The sequence below is a fragment of the Dipodomys spectabilis genome, unplaced genomic scaffold (genome assembly GCF_019054845.1).
Source record: "Dipodomys spectabilis isolate Male_0828 unplaced genomic scaffold, ASM1905484v1 ptg000085l, whole genome shotgun sequence".
NCBI lineage: Eukaryota > Metazoa > Chordata > Mammalia > Rodentia > Heteromyidae > Dipodomys > Dipodomys spectabilis.
This window is the reverse complement of record NW_024870762.1, coordinates 5370691-5392818: the sequence shown is the minus strand read 5'-3', so window position 1 is coordinate 5392818 and position 22128 is coordinate 5370691. Positions and strand designations below refer to the sequence as shown.

The 22128-nt window shown below is 47.9% G+C and overlaps 4 protein-coding genes across 6 annotated transcripts in view; 2 read left to right on the top strand and 2 right to left on the bottom strand.

Moving 5' to 3' along the window:
- Window positions 1–4102, bottom strand: part of Abhd16a (abhydrolase domain containing 16A, phospholipase) — an 18853-nt gene extending 14751 nt beyond the window's left edge. Inside the window, exons 1-4 of the mRNA XM_042684184.1 lie at window positions 3916–4102; window positions 2911–2967; window positions 2108–2174; window positions 1778–1864 (exon numbers count right to left, since the gene is read on the bottom strand). Of these exons, the coding sequence (XP_042540118.1) occupies window positions 1778–1864; window positions 2108–2174; window positions 2911–2967; window positions 3916–4047 (343 nt within the window). The 5' untranslated portion in view covers window positions 4048–4102. The remainder of the gene's footprint in view (window positions 1–1777; window positions 1865–2107; window positions 2175–2910; window positions 2968–3915) is intronic.
- LOC122111378 (lymphocyte antigen 6 complex locus protein G6f-like) lies at window positions 3723–11402 on the top strand. Of its 2 annotated transcripts, none has more exons than XM_042684186.1 (6): window positions 3723–3869; window positions 8531–8863; window positions 8949–9212; window positions 10426–10581; window positions 10900–10966; window positions 11114–11402. In XM_042684186.1, the coding sequence occupies exons 2-6, from the start codon at window positions 8569–8571 to the stop codon at window positions 11136–11138; spliced, it is 807 nt and encodes a 268-aa protein (XP_042540120.1). In that variant the 5' UTR covers window positions 3723–3869; window positions 8531–8568; the 3' UTR covers window positions 11139–11402. The 2 variants fall into 2 exon arrangements, with proteins under 2 accessions (XP_042540120.1, XP_042540119.1); XM_042684185.1 differs by lacking the exon at window positions 3723–3869 and adding an exon at window positions 6468–6552.
- Window positions 11334–22128, top strand: Ly6g6d (lymphocyte antigen 6 family member G6D). Of its 2 annotated transcripts, none has more exons than XM_042684188.1 (3): window positions 11334–11349; window positions 19663–19809; window positions 21900–22128. In XM_042684188.1, exons 1-3 carry the CDS (start codon window positions 11334–11336, stop codon window positions 22118–22120), a joined length of 384 nt encoding a protein of 127 aa, XP_042540122.1. In that variant the 3' UTR covers window positions 22121–22128. The 2 variants fall into 2 exon arrangements, with proteins under 2 accessions (XP_042540122.1, XP_042540121.1); XM_042684187.1 differs by lacking the exon at window positions 11334–11349 and adding an exon at window positions 19476–19530.
- On the bottom strand, window positions 13664–15494 carry LOC122111130 (lymphocyte antigen 6G6e-like). Its single transcript, XM_042683869.1, has 3 exons — window positions 15443–15494; window positions 13992–14117; window positions 13664–13890 (listed from the first exon to the last, which is right to left on the bottom strand). The coding sequence occupies exons 1-3, from the start codon at window positions 15492–15494 to the stop codon at window positions 13664–13666; spliced, it is 405 nt and encodes a 134-aa protein (XP_042539803.1).

The following is a 22128-nucleotide window of genomic DNA, read 5'->3' as shown; positions in this document are numbered from 1 at the left end:
CACCAGAGCCCGGCTAGAAATAGTTTTCAATATTTAAATTACTATGCATCTTAGTATGCATGTTACAATGGTAGTTTAGCTCTCAAAAATTAGGTATCTAGCAAGTTACAAGGTCCTCCTTTTTTTTGGTTCTCGGCACCACCAATAAATAAATAAATAAACAAGTTAGGGGGGTGGCTCACACCTATAATCCTAGCTATTCAGGAGGCTGAGATCTAAGGACTGCAATTTGAAGCCAGCCTGGGCAAGAAAGTCTGTGAGACACTCATCTCTAATTAACTGCCAAAAAAGACAGAAGTGGACCTGTGGTTCAACTGGACTACTATACTCAGGGACAGTGCTCAGGCCCTGAGTTCAAGCTCCAAGACTCACACCAAAATAAAATAACAAACAAAACCCACTAACTTAGGTATATATTTCATGAAAGTAAAAAAAATATGCATGGGAAAAAATCAGAGGATAACAGGAGAAGAGGAATAGAATGTGACACTGGGGGGAATCCAGTGGCAACTCTTTTTTTGTTTTTTTGGTCCAGTACAGCAGGTCTTTTGATATTTGTTCTCTGGACTTTGCTGCACTTTTTTCTTTTTCGTTCTTTTTTTTTTGTGCCGGTCGTGGGGCCTGAACTCTGGGCCTGGGCGCCGTCCCTCAGCTCTTCAGCTCAAGTCTAGCGCTCTAGCACTTGAGCCACAGTGCCACTTCTGGCTATTTCTGCTTATGTGGTGCTGAGCACTCCACCACTGAGCCACCTTCCCAGCCTTTTCTTTCTTTTTTAAGCACCCAGCTATATGCTGTATTTTTTTTTTTTTTTTGGTTGGTTGTGGGGCTTGGGTGCTATCCCTGCACTCTTCAGCTCAAGGAGAGTGCTCTACCACTTGAGCCACAGCACCACTTCCGGTTTTCTAGTGGTTTTTATTGGAGATAAGAGTCTCACGGACTTTCCTGCCTGGGCTGGCTTTGACCCATGATCCTCAGATCTCAGCCTCCTGAGTAGCTAGGATTACAGGCATGAGCCACGGGCACCTGGCTGTATGCTATATTTTTGTATCTATGTATTATTTATGCATGTGTAGGAATTTCTCTAGTGTAAATACATACATATGTTCATGGAATTGTTGAGGGGCATATTCATAGCATTTTCTTAATTATTTTTTACTCATTATTACTTTTAGGTTATTTTATTTTGTCAGTCATGGAGCTTGAGCTCAGGGGCTGGGTGCTTTCCCTGAGCTCTGAGTGGGGTGTGGGGTGTGCTCAAGGCTAGCACTCTACTACTTTAAGCCATAGTGCCACTTCTGGTTAACTGAAGATAAGGAGTCTCACCAACTTTTCTGCCTTGGATAGCTAGCTACCTCCTGTGTAGCTAGGATAAGCCACCAGCACCTGGCTACGTCACTGTTTTTATTAATTATTTTTTAACTAAGCCCTTCAAGGAAAAAATCATGCCCTACATCAGTCACCACTGATTGAGCTTCAATCTATATTTGCAGAAAATAATATCTGCACAGGGGCTGGGAAAGTGGCTCAGTGGTAGAGTGCTTGCCTTGCATATATGAAGCCCTGGGTTCAATTCCTCAGCACCACATAAGCAGAAAAAGCTGGATGTGGCGCTGTGGCTCAAAGTGGTAGAGCACTAGCCTTGAGCTGAAGACCTAAGGGACAGTGCCCAGGCCCAGAGTTCAGGCCCCATGACCAGCAAAAACAAACAAACAAACAAACAGACAAATAATATTTGCACAGCAATGGACAGATCCAACCAGGATTCCTCTCCACCTACCTCGGAGACAGGCTACACCTGCCAGTAGCAGCAGCAATGTCCCAGCGTAGTGAGAAAACGGCACCACTTTGGACAAACTCAAGTAACCTGGGAGGAGAGACAGATGATATGAGATTCTCTCCACAGCACTTCTCAGCTCTTCTTCCCCAGCTTGGCCCCAACCTCCATCCTAAACCCTCTCATTGGAGTTTTCCCACCCTCAGAGGAAATGCCTGGGGAAAGGAGAAAGCCAAGCCATACTCATAGATCTCCCATTCTCTTTACGGGGAGGTTTGGCTCATCTGTGACAACATGCCCACTTCTGCCCCACCACCTTTGAAACACACTGACCTTTCCTGTACAAGTAGAAGAAGGCGAAGGGAGAGGAGTAATAAGAGATGGACCAGAAGACTGAAGCCTGCAGCAGAGACAGAGACAGGCAATCAATACACGCATACACACCAGTCCGCCATTTCCAGGCCTAGGCTCTGAGCAAGGTGAATGACCTGAAGAATATCACATTGAGTTCTACCGTGTGCATGACATGACACACACAGCAGGTACTCAAGTATTTTTCAAAAGTAATGTATCGGAATATAACAGAGGCTGGAAAAAAATGGGTGCAGGTTCTATTTTATTCTTCAAATCATCTCTGGACATAATTCCATTACATTTCCAGGCGCAGCCTCTCTGTCTATGCAAGTTAAACAAGCCTTTTCAATTGGCCCTGCTCAGGATAGCCCCTGGCCTGGTCCCCAAGAGATGCATGAACGTCACCATAGGAACTCTGCCAGAGAGAACAGCTGTCTCTGCAGCCAAAGAGGTTAGTTGCCAGGGAGGACAGGTCACTGGGGACTACAGGACTTAGCACCTGCAGATGGTCCCAAGAGTAAACATGTTTTCCACGGGACTCAGGCTGCCCCAGAGAAAGTTAGGCTGCATACATACCAAAGGGGAGTACCAAGCATGTTGTATGTGCATGCCTCTGTGTGTGTGTGTGCGTGTGGTGTGTGTTGGGAAGGTCTACTTCAGAACCCCTAGCATCCCTCACCCTCCCAGGAGTGCTGTATTCTCCCAGGCTGGGAGGGTTAAGCTCAAGAGGGCAGCTGGGTCTGAAAAGATGCAATGACTTGCAGATGCTGGGGAAGACTTACCAGTGCCAGGATGCTGTCAGCATGTTTCTCCAGGGCACGCGGCTGATAGTATGTATCCTGCCAACACAGATGGTCCGTTAGGACCCTGCCCATTGATTGACTAGCCTTTCCCCATCACTTTCCAAAGCCCTAGTGCTGGTCCTCTGGTTCTATCCCCCTTGGCTCTCTCGCATGGGATACCTCTGGCCTCCACAGAAACCTCTCTTTCCTACCTTGACTCTGAACCTGATTTCCCATCCCTAACCATGAGAACAAACAGGGTGCTGGACTTGGAAGGAAAAGTGAAAGCAGCACTGGGTGACTCTGGCCCAGTTGTGGGCGTGTGCACATGGAGAGAAGGGTTAGGGAAGAAAGCTTCCATGACAATGCTGAAGCAGAGCAATCGAAATGAGTAGGTTAATCAGAAAGAATATGGCTAGGGGTGGGCAGTTTGTAGAGGTTATTAAATCTAATTTGAAACTACCAGTAAAAAGGAAGAGAATGTTTAGGTGAACAGGCTATCACCACCCACTGTTTCGGGGAATGCAATAATCCTGGGGTGTCCAGACTAGATTGGGGAGTGAGGGTCAGGGGATACATGCTATGCAGAAGTCATTTTGGTATTCAAGATAATTAAAAGGAAGATACACTGAACTAGCAGAAGAAGCAAGGTACTAGGAAGTATGACAGCAAAATCCACCGGTTCCCTACACCCTGTGGGGTCTCTTACAGGACTTCAGACTCAATGGGGACCGGTATGAACCATGACCAACAGGGTGGGGGGTACACAAGGAACGAGCAAGCACTGGTGGAATGAGAAGGAGGTGCTCCAACGGAAGTGAAGAGAGGAGGCGGTCAGACCACAGGCGTGACTTGAACCCAGGAAACAAACAACGCAGACTTTTCAGACAACTGGCTTGACAATCGGTCTCCCCTGATTTCCAATAATGGGCGCTTCTGGAGAGCAAAGGCCGTAAAAGGTTTGGACCGTACCATGTTCTTAACCAGGGGGGGAACCCGACTCACCCAGGAGCTGGAATGGGAGTTAGTGACTGAAGTTGGAGTTTCAGGGACGCTGGACGGTGACCGTTCGGAGTCCCTCTCCCGATAGATTTTGTAGAGCCGGGGGCCTAGGACACAGCTCAGCAGCTTCGCCATGGCCCCGGGTAGGGCCGCTGCTCCTCCAGCAGCAGGTCCCCCCCCACTTTCCTGGCCCCGCCCTCCCCTGGCTCGGAGGTGTTGCGTGCCAGTGACGTCAACACGTACCGGCTCCGCCTCGCGCCCCCGGAGACACTGTCTACGCTTCTTAAAGGAGGATTTTCGTGCAGTTGGAGCTACGGGTACAGCAATGGTCAGAAACTAGGTGTTTGGAACGTGGAGAGTTAGAAAAATTAGCAGGACACAGTGACTTTTTTTTTTAAGCCCTTAATAGCAGCACATTCTGGAATGATGGTGAAAATGCTAAGTAAGATTAGAAGCAGCTACAAAAGAGAAGGCATTTAGAGATCTCTGATTTTTTTTTTTAAGTGCAAGATTTTTAAATTCTTCTTTTGCTGGTCCTGAGTTTGAATCAGCTCGAGGCTAGTGCATTGTGTGTGAATGTGTGTGTGTGTGTGTGTGTGTGTGTGTGTGTGTATAATTGGATACCTCAGTCCCATGGACTTTCCAGCTCCGGCTGGCTTTGAACCCTATTCCTCAGATTACAGCCTCCTGAGCAGGCGTGCGCCATCAGCACCCGACTAAGAAGTGCAAGAGTTTTATAAAAGAAGACTGAAAAGCCAAGCACCAGAGACTCTTATCTCCAATTAATCACAGAAAAAGCTGGAAGTAGAGCTATGGCTCAAGTGGTAGTGTGTTAGTCTTGATGTAAAGGAGCTCAGGGACAGTACCTAGGCCTCGAATTCAAGCCCCAGGACTAGCAGGACAGTATTGTGGGATAGTGATACTTAAAGTCACAAACACATTCTAACCTTCATGAAGCAAATTTTCTTTATCGTAGTCTATAAAGTTGATGAGTTCTATGAATTTTGACAATACAGTTAAAGAAATAGCAAATTTAGAACATTGATTACACAGCACAAAGGACCTTGACCAAGATAGTAATCTTTTTTTTTTTTTTTTTTTATTGTAAAGCTACTATACAGAGGGTTACAGTTACATGAGTGAGGTTATGAGTACACTTCCTCTTGAACATTGTTACCCCCTCCATTGTTTTCCCCCTACCATCCCCTCCCTCCCTCCCTTCCCCGAGGTTCTTTTTTTTTTTTGATTGTGATTAAATGATTACATAATTTCAAAGTCACAAGTTCATTCTAACTTCCCTGGAGCAAATTGTCTACCACAGTCTGTAATATATAACAGTGTTCACATGTTATATACCATATTTGTGATCAGCAGCATGAGGATATTTAGTAGTGGTTCAACCAGATGAGCGGGAGTTCTTTGTTTCTTAAGTCCTGTTAGTTTTGTCGTACAAGATAGTAATCTTATGTCTTAACATATAGAGGTTTTGTTTTACTTTTTTTTTTGTCGGTCATGGGGCTTGAACTCTGGGCCTGAGTGCTGTCCCTCAGCTCTTCAGCTCAAGGCGAGCGAACGCTCGTGATCCTCAGATCTCAGCCTCCTGAGTAGCTAGGATTACAGGCATGAGCCACCAGCGCCCAGCTTACTTTTGTTTTTTTGGGGGTGGGGTCCAGTTGTGGGGCCTGAACTCTGGGCTTGGATGCTGTCCCTCAGCTCTTCACCTCAAGGCTACCTCAAGGCTAGCGCTCTACCACTGAGCCACCTTCCCAGCCCCCTTTTTTTTGGTCAGTTGTGGGGCTTGAACTCAGGGCCTGCGAGCTGTCCCTGAAGCTCTTTTAGCTCAAGGCTAGCACTCTACCACTTTGAGACTTCCAGTTTTGTAATTGGAGATAAGAGTCTCAGGGAAGCCGGGCGCTGGTGGCTCACGCCTGTAATCCTAGCTACTCAGGAGGCTGAGATCTGAGGATTGCGGTTCAAAGCCAGCCCAGGCAGGAGAGACTATGAGACTCCTATCTCCAATAAAGCACCAGAAAACCGGAAGTGGCGCTGTAGCTCAAGTGGTAGAGCGCTTGCCTTGAGCTGAAGAGCTGAGGGACAGCGCCCAGGCCCAGAGTTCAAGCCCCACGACCGACAAAAAAAAAAAAGAGTCTCAGGGATTTTCCTCCCTGGGATGGTTTGAACCTTGATCCTCAGATCTCAACCTTCTGAGTAGCCAGTATTAGAGAGAGATATGAGCCACTGGTGCCTGGCTTTGTTTTACTTTTTTTTTTTTTTGGTCAGTTGCGGGGCTTGAACTCAGGGCCTGGGTGCTGACTTTGCATGATCTTAGTTGTATAAAGCCACACCTTTCTACACAAGAACAACCTGGACCAGGTCCTTCCCTGCCCTCAGGACAGAACAATATTGGTCACTTTTTTTCCCCAGTAGACAAGCCACTGAGTTTTATCACCCCAGCACTCCCATCCCCTCCGGAGGCCCATGTGACTCTAGGCTGGGGAGTGTGGGCCTTTATCTGTGCTGTGCTTCCTCCCTTCCTGAGAACACCAGGTCTTTAAGCAAAGGGAGCTTAGCAGGCTCTTCCCATGGCAGTCTTATTCCTCCTCGTTCTGTACCTATGTGGGCTACCACAGGCTGATGCAGGTAAGGGTCGGGATGGGGATTCTCCAGCTATTAGAAAGGTTGAGGAGAATGGACACCTTGTCTTCTCACTAGGAGCCTGGAGAGGCATCTTGACTCAAGAAGACAGACTTTCCTCATTTGACCTTTTCTGCCTCTAGTACTAGAAAAGACATAGAGGCACTGAGGGTCCAAGTTATATCATTTCTCTCTTCCTTTATTTTATTTTATTTTTTAGGGGGGTCCGGTCGTGGGGCCTGAACTCTAGACCTGGGCGCTGTCCCTCAGCTCTTCAGCTCAAGGCTAGCGCTCTACCACTTGAGCCACAGCGCCACTTCTGGCTTTTTTCTTTTTGCTTATGTGGTGCTGAGGAATCGAACCCAGGGCCTTGAGCATGCAAGGCAAGCGCTCTACCACTGAGCCACCTTCCCAGCCCTCTCTCTTCCTTTATTGGATCATTGATTCATAAATTCATGCCAGGGACTCACTATATAGTCCAGGCTGGCCTTGAACTCCTGGATTCCAGTGCCATTTGAGCTCACCACCAGCCCATTCTCATTCATTTATTTATTCATGCATTCATTCATGCTGTTTCTGGGGTTTGAACTCAGGGCTTGGGTGCTGTCGTTAGTTTTTTTGCTCTTTACCACTTGAGCTACAGCTCTGCTTCTGGCTTTTTTGAAGAAGTACTTAATTGGAGATAAGAGTCACAGACTTTGCTGCTCAGGTTGGCTTTGAACCATGATCCAGTGATCTTAGCCTCTTGAGTAGCTAGGATTACAGGCATGAGCCAGCAGCTCCCAGCTGCTTCCATTATTTTTCACATAGACTCTCTCATTGTTTTGCCCAGGCTGGCTGGACCATGCATGATCTTAATTGTATAAAACCATACCTGACCTTTTTTTTTCTTTTGTCGGTAGTGAGGTTTGAACTCAGGGCCTGGATACTGTCCCTAAGCTTTTTTGTTCAAGGCTAGTGCTGTATGACTTTGAGCCACAGTGCCATTTCTGTTTTTCTGGTAGTTAATTAGAGATAAGAGTCTCATGGACTTCCCTGCCTAGGCTGGCTTTGAACTGTGATCCTCAGATCTTAGCCTCCTGAGCAGCTAGGATTACAAGTGTGAGTCACCAGCACCCAGCCACATTTTTTTTTTTTTTTTTTTTGTCAATTGTGGGGTTTGAACTCTGAGCCTGGGCTCAGTCCCTGAGCTCTTCAGCTCAAGGTGAGCGCTCTACCACTTAAGCAACGGCACCACTTCCAGTTTTCTGAGTGGTTTATTGGAGATAAGCGTCTCCTGGAGTTTCTAAGCCTGGGCTGGCTTTGAACTGTGATCCTCAGATCTCAGCCTCCTGAGTAGGATTTAGGGCATGAGCTATCAGTGCCCAGCCACATCTGACTTTTTTTTTTTAACTCTTTTTTTTTTTTTTTTGGGTCTGGTCGTGGGGCCTGAACTCTGGGCCTGGGCGCTGTCCCTCAACTCTTCAGCTCAAGGCGAGCGCTCTACCACTTGAGCTAAAGCGCCACTTCCGGTTTTCTGGTGCTTTATTGGAGATAGGAGTCTCACAGTCTCTCCTGCCTGGGCTGGCTTTGAACTGCGATCCTCAGATCTCAGCCTCCTGAGTAGCTAGGATTACAGGCGTGAGCCACCAGCGCCCGGCTACACCTGACTTTTTAAGATAGGTCTCTAGAACTTTTTTGCCAGGACTGGTCTCAAACTGTGATCCTCCTGATCTCTGCCTCCTGAGTAGGTGGGATTACAGGTGTGAGCCCAACATCAGTCTTTTCTCTTTTGCCCTCAGATTATTTCACTGGCTTGGAGGGGGAAGGAAGGTCTTTATATTCTCTCTATCTCCCTTTCTTTGTAACTGTCCCCTCAGTAATGGGCTCACCAGTCAAACTAGTACTGAGAGATCTAGAAGGAGAGAAAAATAGAGGTTTGAGGACAAGTGGAGGCTTGTTGATGTGAGGAGGTCTCCATCCTCATACAGCCATCTCCTCACAGACAGCATCCAGGCCATCTACGTGACCTTGGGGGAGGCGATGGAGCTGCCATGTCCTTCTCCACCCATCCAACATGGGGACGAACTCCTGTCTTGGTTCTACAGCCCTGCGGCAGGTTCTTCCACAATTCAGGTGGCCCAAGTTCAAGTGGCCAAGTCGGGCCTAGATCTTGGGAAATCTGGAAGAGAATCCAGGCTCAAACTCTTGGGAAACTATTCTTTATGGCTGGAAGGATCCAAGGATGGAGATGCTGGGCGGTACTGGTGCATGGTGGTCGATCAGCAGCATCAGAGGTACCAGAATTGGAGGGTGTATGATGTCTCTGTGCTCAAAGGTAGGTGTGGAGATGAAGATGAAGGGTCACTGAGGGCTAGGGAAGCCCACGCCAAGCCCTGAGAGGTCTCTCTCTCTCTCCCCAGGATCCCAGTTCTCTGCAAAGGCCTCCAACGGATCCTCCTGCTCTGTTCTCCTCTGCTCTGTGGTCCCTGACAGGCGTCTGGACTCTGTGACCTGGCAGGAGGGGAAGGGTCCTGTGAGAGGACATGTTCAGTACTTTTGGGGTGATGGATCAGCCCTGCTCTTGGTGTGTCCTTCGGAGGGGCTTCCTGGGCACAGAGGCCGGAGACCAAGAATCATTCGCTGTCTCTTGCCTCAAAACAAAGCAATCAATTTTAGCCTGGCAGGTAAACTGAGGGAGGAGATGGGAAAGGATGGTCCCTGTGGCACACCCATATGTTTAGGAGAGGAGGTGAAATAGGAGGTAAATCAGGCCAGGTTTGGGGGGAGGGGGCGCTTCTGGTGGAGTACATCAATGTTTAGAGCAGAAGGCCATTTTTTTTTCATTGACCAAATTTATTACAGAGAAAGGAAGTTTTTGTTTTGTTTTTGTGGATCATGAGGCTTGAACTCTAGACCTGGACACTGTCCCTGAGCTCTTCAGCTCAAGGTGAGCACACTTCCACTTGAGCCACAGTTCTACTTCTGGTTTTCTGGTCGTTAATTGGATATAAGAGTCTCACAGACTTTCTTGCCTGAGTTGGCTGTGAATCTTGATACTCAGATCTCAGCCTCCTGAGTATCTAGGATTACAGCCATGAGTCATTGGCACCTGGCTGAGAAAGGAGTTTGTTAAGCCAGTTTTCTGAAGCAATTGACCAGCAGCTGAGATCTATGCTTCAGTATAGAAATATTTTATAGTTATTTCCTTCCTTTCTTCCTTCCTTCCTTCCTTCCTTCCTTTCTCTCTTTCTCTTTTGTCCAGGACTCAAACTTGGTACCTGATGCTTTCGATTATTGGCTAGCACTCTACCAACTGAGCCACACCTCTAACACTTATTTTATTGTTTAGAAATAGGTAATCAGAGACTTTTGGGGTTATGTGTGGAATTCCCATATCAAAGAGTAAGAAAATAGAAATTATTGCTGGGGGAATTGTCTTTTAAAGAAAGGATTTATGACCTAGGTATAAGAATGGCCCCATTGGGGCTGGGAAGGTGGCTCAGTAGTAGAGTGCTTGCCTTGCATGCATGAGGCCCTGGGTTCAATTCCTCAGCACCACATAAGCAAAAAAAGAAAAAAAAGTCGGAAGTGGCGCTGTGGCTCAAGTGGTAGAGCGCTAGCCTTGAGCTGAAGAGCTGAGGGACAGCACCCAGGCCCAGAGTTCAGGCCCTACGACCGGACCCAAAAAAAAAAAAAAAGAATGGCCCCATTGATGGTGAAGGCAGAAGAAAATAACATGTAATTGTTCTGCAACCGAAGGCCACTGTAAAGGCAGGCATGGTGGCAAATGCCTGTCATCCTATGATCCTCAGATCTCAGCCTCCTAAGTAGCTAGGATTACAGGTGTGAGCCACTGGTGCTCGGCCTCCCTGTCTTTCTTGTCTTCCTTTCCTATAGCCTCCATGGATGTTTCTCCCAGCCTCTGTGTCCCTTCCTCGAGTTGGGATGTGCCCTGGGTCCTCATGCTCCTGTTCACAGTGGGCCAGGGATTTGCCAACTTGGCCCTGGGCATCATGCTCTGTAGACAGAAAGTCCAAGGGACTCGAGACAGAGGTGAGTCCTTCACTTGGATATCAGGGAAAAGGTCGGACTTCCCTCTGATCTCTAATGGAGGGGTGGGCTTGAACTCAGGGAATGGGCATGGTCCCTGAGCTCTTTTTGCTCAAGATTAGTGCTCTTCCACTTGAGCCACAGCTCCACTTCGGCTTTTTCTGAGTAGTTTTGTTGGAGATAAGTCTCCTGGCCTTTCTCTGCGCAGGCTGGCTTTGAACCTCCATCCTCAGATCTCAGCCTCCTGAGTAGTTAGGATTACAGGCCACCAGTGCCCACCTATCTGAATTAATTCCATACCATCTGGCTGCTTTTCCCTAGAGGCCTCCATTCCTCACTTCAAACCTGAGGTCCAGGTATATGAGAACATCCACTTGGCCCATCTCAGGTGAGGAACAGCTGTGGAGCAGAGGCTTAACTCTGGGAATGAGAAAGGAAGCCCTGGGGTGAGATTGGGGCTGGAGGTCCTGGTGCCTGGGAAATGAATGGAGTTATCCTTTTAAAAATCTGACTCTGGGCTTTGCAAATCCCACAGCCCACCGACCCACAAGACCAGGTGATCTTGGTGACATCAACTGCTGGAATGTGTGACCTGCTGTCTCCTGTGGCCTTCTTCCTATACCTGAGAGATTCCCTGAAAAAAAACCTTGTCAAGCGAGGGAGGGGCAGTGCTGCCAGCATGACTTTACAGCCCATCTGGCCGCCAGCAGTCACCCATCTTTGTGGGGAATGGGGTGGGAGAGGATTAGTCCATGATGTCACCCCAAAAAGGTGTGGTCTCCTGTCTTGAAGCAGCCAGTGGAGGGGTGGCCTTGAGCACCACTAACTACTATGGAATTGAGAGGCGTCTGGGGGAGCTGTTGAGGGTGAGAAGGGGTGGGTGTGTGCGTATGCATGTGTGTGTGTGCGCGTATGCATGTATGTGTGCGTGCACATGCATGCGCACCCACAGGGAGAAAATAGAACAAGCCAGAGATTTGAGCAATGGTAAGGGTATCAGTAATGGTGGGGAGATCGAGAGAGGAGGAAGGAGACTTGAGTCACAGGAAGAAAAACAATGTGGAAGGAGAGAAAAAGATAGAAGCATAAGCAGGAGGACTGAGGAATACCGAACATAGGAAGAAGATTCAACCTGTCTCTAAATTAAGCCAGATCTCCCCTCTTTCCGCCTTAAGTGTGATCCTCATAAAGAAAAAAAGTTGAGAGGGAACAAGCTCCTTTTTATTATTATTTTTTTGTCAGCCATGGGGCTTGAACTCAGGGCCGGGGTACTCTTCCTGAGCTCTTGCCCTCAAGGATAGCATTCTACCACTTTGAGCCACAGCACCACTTCTGGTTTTCTGGTGGTTAATTGGAGATAAGAGTCCTATGGACTTTCTTGCCTGAATTGACTTTGAACCATGATCCTCAGATCTCAGCCTCCTGAGTAGCTAGGATTATAGGCATGAGCCAACGGCACCCAGCTAACAAGCTCCTTTAACCAGCCTCAGACTTCCTTAGATGGGAGGGGGGAGAACTCAGCGAGAATGGGGGTGCTTGTGTTTGCCCCCCACTCCCACTGTGACACCCTCCTTATCCTAAGCGCACAGGCTTCCTGTGGTTCTCCATTGGTGTGATAGCTTATGGCCTGGGATTCCCTGGGAGCAGTGTCTCCTTGCGTCCTGGGGTCACAGCCTATCTCCCTGGGCAGAGGGAACATTCACAGGGCTGGCTATGAGGCTCCCACTAGGGTCAATAATGCTGGACAAATCTAAGCTGGTGATGCGGGGAGGACATCTCTGGAGACATGAGCAGGGTGCCTGGCCCCACCCTAGCCAGCAACTGCACCAGGTATGCCTTGGAGTCTTGGCTCGAGCTTGGGCCTCTCGGCAGAATCATTTTTGAAAAATGTTGCCTATAACCTTCACACCAAGCGGCTTAAGCTCAGTTATTGGCAGGAAAGAAGATGAGAATGATGCAGATGGAAAAAAGAGGGGAAACTGGTTCTTATTCCAGCACTCCATTCCAACCCATTAAGTAGCTACAGTTCATTCTTAGAGTGCACACCCATGCACACTTGAATGACACACACACACACAAAACACCTTGTACATACTACAACATTATCAGGCTCCTAGCCCTTTTATTAATTTTTTTTTGTTTTCTCCTGTAATGGGGATTGAACTCAAGGCCTCTCATTCTTGCTCAACTTACTTTCTTAACTTTCTTTTTTTTTTGGGGGGGGGGGGTCCGGTCGTGGGGCCTGAACTCTGGGCCTGGGCACTGTCCCTCAGCTCTTCAGCTCAAGGCTGGCGCTCTACCACTTGAGCCACTGCGCCACTTCCGGCTTTTTTCTTTTTGCTTATGTGGTGCTGAGGAATTGAACCCAGGGCCTCATGCATGCAAGGCAAGCACTGTACCGCTGAGCCACCTTCCCAGCCCCACTTTCTTAACTTACTTTCTTAACTTTCTTTCTTTCTTTTCCTTCCTTCCTTCCTTCCTTCCTTCCTTCCTTCCTTCCTTCCTTCCTTCCTTCCTTCCTTCTTTCCTTCCTTCCTTCCTTCCTTCCTTCCTTTCTTTCTTTCTTTCCTTCTTCCTCTGTGGGGCTTACACTCAAGGCCTGGGCACTGTTCCTGAACTCTTTTGCTCAAGGCTAGTGCTCTACCACTTTGACCCACAGCTTCACTTCTGGTTTTTGAATGGTTAATTAGAGGTAAGAGTCTCGAGGGACTTTTCTGCCTGGGCTGGCTTCTAACCACAATCCTCAGATCTCAGCCTCCTGAGTAGCCACCAATACCTGGCCCAAATTACATCTTTTCTAGCAAGATTCTGTTCATAGTGCCCTATCAATCCCCATGTTTGAGACCAACAGCTCCTTCAAAATGGCTATCCTGACAGAGTTCTGGGGCTGAGGCTGAGAGGGAGCAGCAGCACTTAGCTTCTAGAAGAGGCAAAAAGACACAGAGCAGGTGTTCCTGAATGGATACCTGCAGGGGCTAGAATAATAACTATAGGACCCAGCTCTCAGGAGGGCTCTGGCCAAAATCATGTCTGTGCAGGTGTTTCCAGGGTTGTGGTGATGGAAAGGCTGGGGATCCATACAAAGCTAGTGGAAAAGGTGTCCTCCCCAGGTGACGCTGACTGCAAGGAGGAGCAGGGTGGTGAGGAGGAGGCTGGGAGGCCACTGCAGCGAGGTGGCCGCATTGCACAGATCCTGCTCACAGCAGTGATGCGTCAACGTGTAGGAGCGAAGCCAGTAGGTGGTATGGCCCGGCAGAGGGCACTGGGCCCTTGGAAGGCAAGCTTTCCTCTCGATGACCTCATCATTCTGGTCTGTGGGACAAAGGAGGAATATAGAGACAGAGGCAGCAGGAAGGGCAGGAAGGAGGAAGTAGGGAGGCACCCAGAGAAGGGTCATGGGATCAGAGTCCTACCTGAGGTGCCAATGCTGGTCCCACAGACCTCGTCGTCCTGACACTCAGTGGGAACAGGGTAGCAGGGTTTGGCAAAGGTGCAAGTGTAACAGTGGAGCCGACCTCGGGCAGGGGAGGTGGTGAGACCTGTTAAGTCAGCAGAGAGGAGGGCAGGGAGGAGAAGGCGAAGGGTAGGTCCCAGATCCTACAGAGGAACACCCAGAGAAAGCTGACACACAAAGGAGGAAGAGAGGAGACATGAAATAAATGGAGACAGGGATGGGAAAGTGGCTCCATGGTAGAGCGCTTGCCTCACGTGCGTAAGAACCTGAGTTCAATTCCTCAGCACCACATAAGCAGAAAAAGCTAGAAGTGGCCGGGCGCTGGTGGCTCACGCCTGTAATCCTAGCTACTCAGGAGGCTGAGATCTGAGGATCGCGGTTCAAAGCCAGCCCGGGCAGGAGAGACCGTGAGACTCCTATCTCCAATAAAACCACCAGAAAACCGGAAGTGGCGCTGTGGCTCAAGTGGTAGAACGCTCGCCTTGAGCTGAAGAGCTGAGGGACAGCGCCCAGGCCCAGAGTTCAAGCCCCACGACCGACAAAAAAAAAAAAAAAAAAGCTAGAAGTGGCGCTGTGGCTCAAGTGGTAGAGTGCTCGCCTTGAGCTGAAGAGCTGAGGGACAGCGCCCAGGCCCAGAGTTCAGGCCCCATGACCGACAAAAAAAATAAAGAAAGAAAAAGAAAGAAAGAAATGGAAGCAGGCAGAAGTAGAAAAAAAGAGAGAGACAGAAAGGTGGGGAGAGAACAAGCAGGGAAATAAAGGCAAGACAAGAGAGAGACACAGAATTGAAAAACACCCAGATATGAACAGAAGCAAAGAGAATATGTAAGAATGACACAAAAGCCAGACCCTTAATGAAGTAGAGAGAGGACATGAACAAAGTAGATGTCAACAGAGATAAGAAAATAGGAGGGCTGGGAAGGTGGCTCAGTGGTAGAGCGCTTGCCTTGCATGCATGAGGCCCTGGGTTCAATTCCTCAGCACCACATAAGCAAAAAGAAAAAAGCCGGAAGTGGCGCTGTGGCTCAAGTGGTAGAGCGCTATCCTTGAGCTGAAGAGCTGAGGGACAGTGCCCAGGCCCAGAGTTCAGGCCCCACGACCGGACCCAAAAAAAAAAAAAGAAAATAGGAATGGACAAGGACCAAGGGACCCAGCACCAAGCAAGAGATAAACGATAGCACAAAGACAGATCAAAGAAGCAGCAAGGGATGATTTGGAAAGCAAATTTCTCTTCCACCTTACCAGGCAGGCCTGAGGCCAACCCAACAGTTGATCTGTCCCCAAGTCCCTGGCTTTTCTCTTGGCCTTCTTGCCAGCTTGCTCTCCCTTCCAGCCCTCAGACTCCTCCTCAAGCCCCAGCCCCAGTGCTGCTCTCCCTCATCCCCTAAGATTTCCCCAGACCACCCTTACCCAGTGCTCCACAGAGGAACAGGAGACAGAGGAAGATGCTGGAGGTGCCCATGATGGAACTCGGGTGCAGGAAATCTGCGAGAATGTGATCAGCATTCAATGTGTGCAGCGTTTAAGCAAGATAGGGAGGAACCGATAAACAAACACTCCTAGAGAATCTGGGGGTGGCACGGTGACAATTCATCAGCCTGATACAGCAGGGCCCCAGCCCTCTGTTCTTGGCACCCAAAATCTCTCGCCCCTCCCTGTCCGTGCCTTGAGGGTCTTTTCTGTTTTCTCAGCGTTTGTAACTCAACTCTGTCTGCCGCTCCTGAGTTGCGTCTGTCGCCTTCTCTCCTCTACCCCACCCTCCCTCCCGCAAACTGTTCCCGGTTCTCTCTGCTCCCTGTTTTCCCTGTCTGTCCCTTCAGAAGATGTCTGCTCCTCAAGGTCACACTCCTAAATAACCTTGGCCTAGATGGTTAGTGTGTGTGGTGCTTGAGTACCGCATCAATAATGCCCACTCGCCCACCCCCACACCCCACTCACAAAGCCCAGCAGTGAAGGGGTGGCCACACCCTGCTGGCATCCCTTTGATCCCCCCTAAGCCTCAACATTCCTACCCCTCTCTAATTATCCCTCCCAGCTTTACTGCCTTGGAGGAAAGAATTAATCATGAGTGGAACTAGAGGGACAGATGCTTTTCCACTGGGGAGGAAGCAGAAGGACCAGGAAGGAAGCACAGGTAGGATTCAGGAGGAGGGGAGTATGGCAGGCTGGCAGACTGGGGTTGAAAAGATTGAGGACAGGGATGTAGCTCAGTTGTGGAGAGCTTGCCTAGCAGGTTTGAGGCCCTGGCTTCTATTCCCAGCTCCAAGGGAAGTACCTTAAAAGGGTAGGTGCAAAGTGGGGAGGCTAGAGGAGAAGAAGGGGGAGGACTCGGGTCTCTTGATATCCTCTCTCTCTCTCTCTCTCTCTCTCTCTCTCTCTGTCAGTCATGGGGCTTGAACTCAGGACCTGAGTGCTTTCCTTGAGGTTTTTTGTTTTTGTTTTTCTTTTGTTCAAGGATAATGCTCTGCTTCTTTGAGCCACAGCTCCACTTCTGGTTTTGAGTGGCTAATTGGAAATAAGATTCTCTCAGACATTCCTGTCCAGGCTGGCTTTGAACTACAATTCTCAGATCTGAGCCTGCTGAGTACTTAGGACAACAAGTATGAGCCACCAGCACCTGACTTCCCTTAGTATTCTTAAAAATTACTGAAGACTCCAAAGAGCTTTTCCTTATGTGGGTTATATCAATATTTACTGTATCAGAACTGAAAACAGGACATTTAAAATAGCTGTTGGTTGATTCATTTAACAAACAATTAAATGATTACACATGAACAAAACATAGTTTTGTGGAAAATAATTTTGAGTTTCCAACCTCATAGTGGCATTGCTGTGTTTTTGTGAATCTATTTAATGGCAGGTTTAATAGATAATGACTAGTTTTCTTTTCACTCCCTGCCCCTTTTTAAAGATAAACCAGTAAGATAAGTCATTTATGATCATTATCGGGTCTTAAATATTGTACATAATTATGTATACTATCCTTTTTATAAGTTTTTGGAACAAGGTCTCATTGTATAGCCCAGGCTGGCCTAAAACTTTGACCCAACTCCCTCAACGTCTTTTAAATGCTGGAATTACAGGTGTGTAAAACCATGCCCACTTCATGCCTTCCCCTCTTTTTTTGCCAGTCCTAGGGCTTGAACTCAGGGCCTAGGCACTATCCCTGAGCTTCTTTTGTTCAAGGCTAGCACTCTACCACTTGAGCCATAGCACCACTTCCAACTTTTTCTGTGTTTGTGGTACTGAGGAATCAAACCCAGGGCTTTATGCATGCTAGGCAAGCACTCTACCACTAAGCTACATCTCAGCCTTTATTTCCTTCTTTTTGGTCAGTTGTGGGGCTAACTCAGGGCCTACCTGCTACCGCTAAGCTTTTTCACTCAAGGCTAGTGCTCTACCACTTTGAGTCACGGCTGTACTTCCAGTTTTCTGGTGGTTAGCTAGAGATAAGAATCTCATGGAGTTTCCAGCCCAGGCTGGCTTTGAACCATGCTCCTCAGATCTTAGCCTCCTGAGTCACTAGGATTACAGGCGTGAGCCACTAGTGCCCAGCTCCTTTCTTTTCTCTTTTTCTTTTTTTTTTTTGGCAGTCCTGGGGCCTGAATTCAGGACCTGGGAACTGTCCCTGACTTCTTTTTGCTCAAGGCTAGCAACTCTACCACTTGAGCCACAGCACCACTTCCAGATTTTTCTGTTTATGTGGTACTGAGGGATGAACTCAGGGCTTCATGCATGCTAAGGAAGCACTCTACCACTAAGCCCTATTCCCAGCCCCTGCCCAGCTCCTTTTTAAAATTGAAGTTTTTATTTCAAAAATTTGAAACAGGGCTGGGAAGGTGACTCAGTGATAAAGTGCTTGCCTCGAATGCATGAGGCCCTGGGTTTGATTCCTACCTTGAGCTGAAGAGCTGAGGGACAGCGCCCAGGCCTAGAGCTCAAGCCCCATGACTGACAAAAAAAAAAAAAAAATTCAAACATTTACTAAAATGCAGAGAATTATACAATACATATCCCCCAAAATCAACAATCATATACTCACAGTAAGTCATAGTTCATACATATCAAATTCCACACTCTTCATTTTGTATTAACTTACAGCATTGGATAATTTCAACAATAATTATTTCAGTACATGTTTTTCAAAGATATATAACCAAACTAACCTCATTTTATCTAAGCAAAGTGTCTTCCAAAATATTTAACCAAAACACCATTATTACATGTGTTTTTTTTTTTTTTGGCTTGTCATGGGATTTTAACTCAGAGCTTGGGCACTGTCCCTGAGCTTCTTTGCTCAAGGCTAGCACTCTACCACATTGAGCCGCAGCCCTGCTTCCATTTTTCTGGCAGTTAGTTGGATATGAGTCTCATATTCTGGGCTAGTTTCTAATGGCGACCCTCAGATCTAAGCCTCCTAAGTAGCTAGGAATACAGGATTAAGCCACTAGTGCCTAGTTTATATGTTTTAAATTAACTTTTTTATTAGTATTGTTTTTGTTGGTGGTGGTGGGGTTGTTTTTTTATTTTTTGGTCGGTTATGGGGCTTGAACTCTGGGCTTAGGCCCTGTCTCTGTGCTCTTCAGCTCAAGGCAAGCACTCTACTACTTGAGCCACAGTGCCACTTCCGGTTTTTTAGTAGTTTATTGGACTTAAAAGTCTCACAGACTTTTTTTTTTTTTTTTTTTTTGTTTTGTTTTTTTTTTGTTTTTTTTATTTTTATTTTTTGCGAACATACTGTACAGAGGGGTTACAATTACATGGGCAAGATAATGAGTACATTTCTTATCAAGCATTGCAGCTTCCTCCTTTGTTTACCCTTCACATCCCTTCCCATTCTCCCCCCCCCCCCACAATTCTTCCCCCCCCACCCCCCCTCCCCTCCCCCCTCTCACAGACTTTTTGTCTGGGCTGGCTTTGAACTGGGATCCTCAGATCTCAGCCTTCTGAGTAGCTAGGATTACAGGTGTGACCACCAGAGCCTGGCTAGCCTCAGTTGTGTACAGGGGTGTTTCACTGTGACATTTCCACATGTGTACAATGTATCAGCATCAGTCTGGGCTGGCTACATTTCCCTTCTCCATTCCATCCGTAAGGATGCACTGATTTCCATTGCAGTGTATGCAAAACAGCTAGCCTCACACAGATCTAGAACTGCAATAAGGAAGCCCCTGAGTACCATTTGAAAGACAATTAGGGATCCCTAGGAATCCTTAAGCCACAATTTTAGAACTGCCACTAAGCATGGGGGAATTTGAGACTTCAGAAGATGCAAAGAGCTCCTCCCTGTACCCTGGAGCCCCAATGCCTGCTGGGGAAAGACTCTTTGCTACCATTTTATAGTCCTATAAAGCTCAAGGCAAGGGGGATATAAAGCTGGCACAGCCAGACCTTGGAGGGGGGTGGGTGGGAGGGAGAGGTGCCACCCATACAAGCTGACAAGATGAAGCTTCCATGTGTCGGGGTCCTGTTCAGCACCCTTCTGGGGGCTGCTTTGGGTAAGGAAGAGGTCAATTCACCTCATTCACTGACTGGGCCTTGTCTTTGTCCTCTGCCAGCTGCTCTGCCACTCCCCTCCACCCCCACCCCCCAACCAGGGCCTGGATCCAATGCCTTTTCTTTTCTGCCAGGAAACCGCATGCGGTGCTATGACTGTGGTAGTGGCCCCAGTAACTCCTGCAAAGAGACAGTGATCACCTGTGGCGAGGGAGAGCGCTGTGGCTTTCTGGATCGCAAACCCCAAGCAAGCCTGGCGCAGAGCAAGCTGTCTGGGAACCGTGAGTCTTCACTTCTTCCCTCTCCCCTCATCCCTTCCCTGCTTCCAGACCTCACGGCAATCCTTCTGGCTTCCAGAACCTTTCAGGCTCAGTCTTGCTCTGAGCAGATGGTGCCACTGTTGGAGTAGGGCAGTCTGTACCCCTTCTGGCTCCTGGCACTTCAGCCCTGAGCAGCCTGTGGTCCTGGGCTCCCATCTCCCTCCTCTTTACTCTCTTCAAACCATATCATAGTCTTCACTCACAAAGGAAAAAGCTCTTTGTCAATTAAGGCAGGGTCATACTGTTTTGTTTTGTTTTTTGGTCCAGTCGTGGGGCCTGAACTCTGGGCCTGGGCACTGTCCTTCAGCTCTTCAGCTCAAGGCTAGTGCTCTACCACTTGAGCCACAGCGCCACTTCTGGCTTTTTTTCTTTTTGTTTATGTGGTGCTGAGGAATCGAACCCAGGGCCTCAGGCATGCAAGGCAAGCGCTCTACCACTGAGCCACCTTCCCAGCCCATGGCAGGGTCATACTGTTAAACCAAACTTCAACTTTTAGGCATTGGCTAAGGATCAGGGAAGTGTGTGCGTGTGTGTGTGTTAATTTTTTATTCTTTTGAATTAATAGAGAAGTTGCAAAAGTGGTTAGAGTTGCTATATATCTTCCACTCAACATCCACTAATTTGAACATCCCATATAGAGCAATTAGCAGAATCAGAAACTAAGAGACAGATATGGTGACAGACACTTATAATCCCAGCTACATGGGACCTGTAGGTAGGAAGATTGTAATCAGAGGTCAGCTGTAGGCAAAAAGCACCAGATCATATCTAAAAAACAACTAAAGCAAAAAATGGGCTGAGGACTTAGTGGTAGAATACCAGAATACAAACACCAGTACAACCACACACACACACACACACACACACACACACACACACACCACCATGATTCTACATTGCACTTATATCTCAAGTCCTTTTAGTCTTCTCCATTTTGTCTTTCATGATCTTCACTTTTTGGAAGAGCTCTAATAGGTTTTTTAATGCTTTGAAATTTGTGTGTGCATGTGCATGTACATGTGGAGTGTGTGTGTGTGTGTGTGTGTGTGTGTGTGTGTGTGTGTGTGTGTGTTGTGTGCTGGTACTGGGGCTTGAACTCTGGGCCTCATGCATGGTGGTTTGTTTTTTTTGCTCAAGGCTGGTTCACTACCACTTGAGCCATATCTCCAATTCTGGCTTTTTGCTGTCTAATTGGAGTAGTCTCAGAGGTTGTCTGCCTTGATTGGTTTCAAACCATGATCCTCAGATCTCAACCTCCTGAATGGCTAAGATTATAGGCATGAACCACCAACACCTGACTGAAAATGTTTTTTTTTGGTCAGTCATGGGGCTTGAACTCAGGGCCTGGGCACTGTCCCTGAGCGTTTGTGCTCAAGGATAGCACTCTACCATTTTGAGTCACAGTTCCACTTCTAGTTTTCTGGTGATTTTTTTTTTTTTTTTTTGGGGTCCGGTCATGGGCCTGAACTCTATGCCTGGGTGCTGTCCCTCAGCTCTTCAGCTCAAGGCTAGTGCTCTACCACTTGAGCCAGAGCACCACTTCCGGCTTTTTTCTTTTTGCTTATGTGGTGCTAAGGAATCGAACCCAGGGCCTCTGGCATGCAAGGCATGCGCTCTACCACTGAGCCACCTTCCCAGCCCCTAGTTTTCTGGTGATTAAGTGGAGATCAGAGTCTCACAGACTTTCCTGTCCAGACTGGCTTCAAACTGCTCCTCAGATCTGTCTCCTGAGAAGCTAGGATTACAGGTGTGAGCTACTAGCACATGGCTCTGACTAAAATTTTTAAATTTGCTTTTTTGGTAGGTTATTCTAAAGACTGTCCCTCAGTTTGAATTTAGCTGCTGTTTCCTCATGGTAAGATTGAGGTCATATGATTGAGGTCATAAGAAATTGCACAGAAGTGATAACTTCAAGAATTAATAATACTTCAAGGAAGTGATTTTTGAGGGGGCAGAGAACCTCTTTGAGCTCCTTGAAAATATATCTCTGCCCCACAAAGGCAAATCCTAAAGCTAGGAGTCCAACATCCCAGTCTTATTCTCTCTCCCAGCCTCAGTGCCCCTGAGTCACCATCCAGCCTGTGTGGCCATCCATCATTGTAATCAAGTGGAAACAGAGTCAGTGGGAGACGTGACTTACACAACACAGAAGAACTGCTGCTTTGGAGACCTGTGCAACAGCGCTGTGGCAAGCACCGGAAGTCCCGCCTGCATCTTGGCTGTAGCAGCCACCACCCTGACCTGGCTCTTGCCACGACTGTGGAGTGGGTAATGGGAGCA

Bases quoted from the DNA above. Each gene is read 5' to 3' on its own strand.
- LOC122111130 (XM_042683869.1), bottom strand. From the start codon at position 15,494: ATGGGCACCTCCAGCATCTTCCTCTGTCTCCTGTTCCTCTGTGGAGCA. The intron at 14,118-15,442 runs GTAAGGGTGGTC...CTGACTTAACAG, and splicing joins GTTCCTCTGTGGAGCACTGG to GTCTCACCACCTCCCCTGCC. The intron at 13,891-13,991 runs GTAGGACTCTGA...TTTGTCCCACAG, and splicing joins GACCAGCATTGGCACCTCAG to ACCAGAATGATGAGGTCATC.
- LOC122111378 (XM_042684185.1), top strand. From the start codon at position 6,495: ATGGCAGTCTTATTCCTCCTCGTTCTGTACCTATGTGGGCTACCACAG. The intron at 8,864-8,948 runs GTAGGTGTGGAG...CTCTCTCCCCAG, and splicing joins TGATGTCTCTGTGCTCAAAG to GATCCCAGTTCTCTGCAAAG. The intron at 10,967-11,113 runs GTGAGGAACAGC...CAAATCCCACAG, and splicing joins ATCCACTTGGCCCATCTCAG to CCCACCGACCCACAAGACCA.
- Ly6g6d (XM_042684187.1), top strand. From the start codon at position 19,476: ATGAAGCTTCCATGTGTCGGGGTCCTGTTCAGCACCCTTCTGGGGGCT. The intron at 19,531-19,662 runs GTAAGGAAGAGG...CTTTTCTGCCAG, and splicing joins CCTTCTGGGGGCTGCTTTGG to GAAACCGCATGCGGTGCTAT. The intron at 19,810-21,899 runs GTGAGTCTTCAC...TCTCTCTCCCAG, and splicing joins GAGCAAGCTGTCTGGGAACC to CCTCAGTGCCCCTGAGTCAC.